Genomic DNA, 6,196 nt, shown 5'->3' on the forward strand with positions numbered 1-6,196 from the left:
AAATGTTATCTAAGTATTCCTGGGAGTACTCTTTATCGCTAATGAAATCCACTGAGTGATTGTCCAAAGACCTTTGACATAATTTACCCCTGTAGATGATAATTTGCTATGAGTTTTTTTGAGATTAAGGAGGCTACCGTTTATAAGATCTACAAAGAACAGAATGGTACCTGTGCTGGATGATTGCATGTCAGCTTAATACAAGCTAAGGTCATCTGGGAAGAGGGAACCTCAATCAAGAAAACGTCTCCAGAAGACTGGGCTGTCGGCAAGCCTGTAGAGCTGTTGGCAAGGCTGTAGAGCATTTTAATTAGTGATTGACGGGGGAGGGCCCAGCCCATTGTGGGGGAGGCCATCCCTGGGCTGGTGGTCCTGGGGTCTGTAAGAAAGCAGACTGAGCAAGCCATGAGGAATATGCCAGTAAACAGCACTCCTTCATGGCCTCTGCATCAGCTCCTGCCTCCAGGTTCTTATTCTGCTTGAGAGTTCCTGCCCTGACTTCCTTTGAAAATAAACCCTCTCCTCCCCAACTTACTTTTGGTCATGGTGTTTCATGGTAGCCATAGTAACCCTAAGACAGTGCCTTAATGTGAAAACTTTTCTACATTATTCATCAGTTAGCTACAAAATGCTCAGCAGGAAGAATTATAGTGGCTTCAGATTAAAAGATAAAAATTTCTCCACAAAACCAACCTCTCCTTTCTTATGTTCTCCAAATCTCATTCCCCAGAGGTTAAAATAGAATTCAGAGGGAGTGATGCTTCTAAATTGTCAGTGTGTAGGAGAAGCAGGGAATTGCTGGAAGGGACACTTCATCGCTGACTCGAAGTTAGTAGAGGCTCAGTTACAAATGACAATTTAGTCCTTTCTTCCCAGGTTTCCCAATCTCAAGACTTTGCTACTGTCTCCAAAGGAGTTAAGAGAAGGCCACTGTGTTTCTCAGGGAGTTTGGACTTCCCTTAAGGGAAAGTAACATACAAGTACACAATTCTTAGAAAACCAGATAGTGAAGTGTAGGACTGAAGCAAATCTCTATGTGCATATTGCAAACCTTTGCAAGCTTGCAAGAGAAGCTTGTTTTGTAATGTTGGGGCCTCTGCTGTGGATACTGGTAGTTGGTTACATTACTGGGGTGACTCATTATTTAGGTTCAATAAAAAGATTACTGAAACAGATTTATCCCTTGGATTCCACCCAGTGGTCTTGAATGCAGATTAAATTAAATATGTATAGAAGGAAATGACCTTGAGATTAAAGGACTTTTTTCTTTTTCTCATTGTGAGCTTGTTCTTTAGTGGTTGAGCCATCTCTCTAGCCTTGGACATAATTTTTTTTTTTTTTTTTCTTCAAGACAGGGTTTCTCTGTATAGCCCTGGCTGTCCTGGAACTCACTCTGTAGACCAGGCTGGCCTCAAACTCAGAGATCCGCCTGCCTCTGAGATAATTTTTTAAAAGGCTTATGGTGTTGACTATAAATCTAAAATCTGTATCTGCTATACTAAGAAAAAGGTCAATTGTGACAGGAGAGGTTAATGAGTATGCCTCGGGAAATTATGTCAAAATAAAGAAATTATGAAAAATACCTGATAATGATAAACAGGAGATTTATTTTTCATATTCATTTGAAGGAAAGGGAAAAAGTCAGTTTTCCCTATCAAACGCTGGTCCTTCTGAAAGAACTTCCACTTACCCTAAGACACTGGATAAAAGTCTTGATTATGTAGGGCTTTGTACTCTTAATCTGGAAGAACTTCCTTTGAAGAGAGTGCTTACAGAGTGAGCCGCTGTGAGCAGCTTCGCTGGTGCACAGCCAGGCTCCCTCTCTGAGTGAAACTTTTCCCACACTGGCCACAGAGATAGGGTGTCTCTCCCGTGTGGATTTTTCCATGCAGAATACAGTTCCCCCTGGTGTGGAAGCTCTTCCTGCAGTGGGAACACGCGTAGGGCTTCAGACCCGTGTGAACTCTGATGTGCACAATTAAGCTTCCCTTCTGACTGAAAGCTTTCCCACACTGGTCACACCTATAGGGCTTCTCACCACTGTGAACTCTTCGGTGAACAGCAAGGTTACTTTGATTCCTGAAGCTTCTCTGGCAAATGGCACATTCATAGGGTTTCTGTCCAGTGTGGAGTCTCTCGTGGACAGCTAGACTGCCTCGCTGACTAAAGCTTTTCCCACACTCTTTGCACTGATAGGGCTTCTCTCCTGTGTGTATTCGCTGATGTGTAACTAGATTGCCTTTGGCCCTGAAGCTTTTTCCACACTGGGTGCACTCAAAGGGCTTCTGACCAGTGTGGATTCTCTCGTGCAATGTTAGACTACCTTTCTGCCGGAAAGACTTCCCACACTCCTGGCAATCATAGACCTTCTGTCTCACTCCAGGTGAGTCTTCCTGGAGTGCCTTAGAATCTGGGGACTTTTGTTCCAGCTTCTCTCTTCTGAAAGAACTCTGGAAATCCCAGCTTGAGGATCCCGTGGCCTCTGAAGGATCATACTTGTGGGCTTCTGTCATCACATCTGGTAAAACGAGAGGGAAGTCATGTAAGATGCACCAATATGCTGAGTGAGAAGAACAGGGAGAAGAGAAACATAATCCTTAGAGGGTTTATGATGTGCCAAGCATTACCCTACGAACTCTATACATAACTGAATCTTGAAGGCCATCCCGAGAGTGTAGGTAAGAAACTAAGAGCATGGAAGAGCACATAACTATTGATCTGGGATTCAATTATTAGCATGCTTCATAACTATGTACTACCTTTAAATTTCATGTAGCCTCTCAAATTCTTGGGAGGTAGACAGTATTATTAAATTTTTTTGGAGTAGGTGCTTGAGATTGAACCTGGATCCTCTGAGAGAACAGCTAATGCTACCCACTAAGCTATCTATCTCTCCAACCCCAACAAGATTATTTTATAAGCAAACAAAACAAAACAAAACAAAACAAAACAAAACAAAACAAAACAAAAAAGACTCGTAAGGCTAGGCAGTGGTGGACCACACCTTTGATTCCAGTGCTCAGGAGGCAGAGGCAGGCAGATCTCTGTGAGTTCAAGGTCAGCCTGGTCTACAAAGTGAGTTCTAGAACCGCCAGGGCTATAGAGAAAGCCTGGTCCAAAAACAGATAAAACAAGCAAAACAAAAGGGCTTATAAAATTAAGAAAGTTATATAATCACAGAGAGCCTTTTACCTAAGTTTTAGCTGACTCCCAAACAGGTGTAGAGTTAGGCTATGAAGGGACTAAAACTTTAAAACCTTAAAAGCACTCCTTTAAAACAAACATAAAGTCAAGCAAAGGAGAGACCAATTTCAGTGAGAAGCCCCAAGGCTTACACTGCACTGGCTTCGCTACAGTCACTCTACCCAGTCTGCTCTCCAACAGTCACTTATCATCTCAGAAAATAAGCACTGTAATTTCAGATATATTACAAGATGCAGTGTATTGTCTGTTCCATTGTACGATGAAAAGCCTGAAGCTTAAGGAACTTTAATAATGCACACAGGAGTGGAAGTCCTTCTTTTACTTTTTTTTTTTTTTTTTTTTTTTCAAGACAGGGTTTCTCTGTATAGCCCCGGCTGTCCTGGAACTCACTCTGTAGACCAGGCTGGCCTGGAACTCAGAAATCCGCCTGCCTCTGCCTCCCAAGTGCTGGAATTAAAGGCGTTGAGCCACCACCGCCCGGCAATTCCTTCTTTTACAATCCACATTATTTCTGGTCTATTAAGCTACTGCAGACTTGAACAAGCCTATCCACTCATTCTCTTCCTTGTTTCCCTAATCTTTCTCAGACTCAGTGTTAGAGCCGAGAGTTAAAGGTTCATTCAGCTTGAGACAACCTCAAGATCACCTCTATATCAAATTGCTTTTTCTTTTTTCTTTCTTTCTCCCCCAAGACAGGGCTTCTCTATATAGCCCTGGCTGTGCCAGAACTCATTTAATAGACCAGGCTAGTCTCTAACTCACAGAGATCTGCCTGCCTCTGCCTCATAAATTCGGGGATTAAAGGCATGCACCACCATTGGCTGGCTGGCTTCAAACTGCTTTTCTTGCTTTGTTTTCACTATCATTTCCAATTCAGCCTGCAGGCTTTTCCTGCACCCTGAGGAACAGTGAGCTTCACCAAATGAATGCATCTTCTTATAGGGACTCTGAAGTCATCCCAGCAACCAGCTGACTCACTCACTGAAAAATGCTACATTCTGGGCATATCTTCCATGACAGTCCAGCAGGGTAGCCGTTGGAAACCCAAACATGTCCACTCCTGCTTGATGACGTTGATCACCGCCTCTTCATATGATTCTTCCATGGGCTGGTCTGGAGTACCTGAGGGACAGAAAAAAATAAATAAACCAAACCAAAAAACAAACAATAAAGGGCAGAGCTGAGAGTTGAGATCAGTTTGGAGTGTAAACACAGGAAACCCAGACTGACGGAGGCAATGTCACCGCAAAGTGGGCTAAAGATAGCAGGACTGACTGAACAGAAACGAATCTTGGAGCAAAGAGGCAGAGGAAAACAGACAGCAGAGAAGCAGGAGTTGCTACTGTTAAGGAACTGTTCCTACTGTTAGTCCCCAGGTAAGGGCCGCTTCTCTTTGTATTTGGTCTTGATATGAAATTGGGGTCCTCTACTCCCCAGGCAACTGTCGGTTTTATTCCTCAAGCCTAAGAAGTCAGCACATCAGCCTTCCTGACTGGCTTTAAGAAGGAATACCTCCAGCCCTCCTTTCCAGTTCCCCGAAGTTACAATGACCTAACAAAGAAGGTCTTGTTACCTTCTGGCAATTCTTAGTAAGCTCTAAACCCAAACCACCATTTTCTTCCCCTGTGGAATGCTTATTTAAGGATCAAATTCCTGAATCGTACACTTTATTTATGTAGTGGTACAGTATAACCTTTGTTTCAGTATGTCCAATCAAAATGCTGGACTCTTAGCTTAGTGAATTAGCAATCTGACGGTACGATTTTCCATTTTATTAACCGAGTAGCTAACCCTTCTAACCATTCAGTTATATATCCTGATGACAAGAAATCTTTGAAGGATTCATTTCCAACTTGGAACACAAGCTATAAAGGGGTCCCCGTCATGCTGCAAATGCATTCACTTAGAAATACAAGATATTATTGATTAAAAATAAAACCAACAACCCTTCCACCTTGTGCATTCACAAAGTGCATTCACCCTGTGCACATGGCACCTCCTGACCCTGGGGTTGGATTTTTTTTCTCTGGAGTGTCTAGAAAACATGGCTAAGTCAAAATAAGTGAGCACAGTATATATCCGAACCTCTCCATCTGCTAAGAGGTAGCCAACATGCCTCAGCTGAGTCTCCAGAGTCTCCCTGATTAATAGCAGGACCAGTGACACCAGGAAACTGTCAAGGGAGAACCGTGTTCAAGTCAGAGCAATCAAATTCTTGAAGGCATTGGAAGAGAGTGGTTTCATAACACAAAACGCTGCTTTACCTATCAGAAATGCTATCATAACTCAGAATTAGGTTCTGATAGACTTGGAATTTTGCCTTGCTTCCCTCGGTGTATATGACCTGAGCAAAGCAACCTAACAGTCCGGACTCCAGTTTCTTCACTTAGTAAACAAGTTAACACTATCTCATTAGATATCTCTCGGAAGAACAGATGACCAGAAAAGTGAGGGATCTCTTACATTTGAGACACGCCTTACAAATTCAAGACCTAAAATGGTGTTTTTTTTCTGGAGAACAGACAGAGTGATCTGTAGGGTTTGGGAGAAATCTAATGAGGCATTTAAGGAGCGATGTGGTGAGGATGAATACCCCTCACGCTGGACGCCACTCCCTCCTAAGCTCCCTAGGCGTGAACTCTGCATCTCCTGGCCTAGCTGGACCTTCCTATGGCCCCTCCCACGCTTGCGGGGCCCCAGCCTCTCAGGGACCCCGACATCGCAGCGGGGCCCTTCCGCGCAGACCGCGGCCCACCCGCTCTCCGACCAGCGCACCCTTGTCTGCGGCTGGCGATTCTGGCCTGGGCGGCCGGCCTGGCCTGTTCACAGGCCCTGGCCGGAGCGACAGGCTCACGACACAGCCCCCTCTCCCGGGCGCACAGCCCCGGCCTCAGCCTCACTCACCGCAGCGGCGCGCGCCCGCAGACAGACAAAGCAGGCGCGGAGCCCGTAGCTGCCGCTGCAATGCTGCGCGTCGCCGGACCACAACTCC

General features: G+C 44.6%; 1 protein-coding gene across 4 annotated transcripts; it reads right to left on the reverse strand.

The window, feature by feature from the left end:
* Window positions 1–1,587: 1,587 nt before the first annotated feature.
* Window positions 1,588–6,196, reverse strand: Znf32 (zinc finger protein 32). 4 transcript variants are annotated; one of them, XM_028753550.1, is made up of 3 exons: window positions 6,109–6,196; window positions 4,187–4,326; window positions 1,588–2,518 (listed from the first exon to the last, which is right to left on the reverse strand). In XM_028753550.1, the coding sequence occupies exons 2-3, from the start codon at window positions 4,254–4,256 to the stop codon at window positions 1,770–1,772; spliced, it is 819 nt and encodes a 272-aa protein (XP_028609383.1). In that variant the 5' UTR covers window positions 4,257–4,326; window positions 6,109–6,196; the 3' UTR covers window positions 1,588–1,769. The 4 variants fall into 4 exon arrangements, with proteins under 4 accessions (XP_028609383.1, XP_028609382.1, XP_028609385.1 ...); XM_028753549.1 differs by having other exon boundaries at window positions 1,588–2,560; XM_028753552.1 differs by having other exon boundaries at window positions 4,183–4,326.

The sequence above is a fragment of the Grammomys surdaster genome, unplaced genomic scaffold (assembly GCF_004785775.1).
Source record: "Grammomys surdaster isolate TR1022 unplaced genomic scaffold, NIH_TR_1.0 125950, whole genome shotgun sequence".
In the NCBI taxonomy this organism is placed as follows: Eukaryota; Metazoa; Chordata; class Mammalia; order Rodentia; family Muridae; genus Grammomys; species Grammomys surdaster.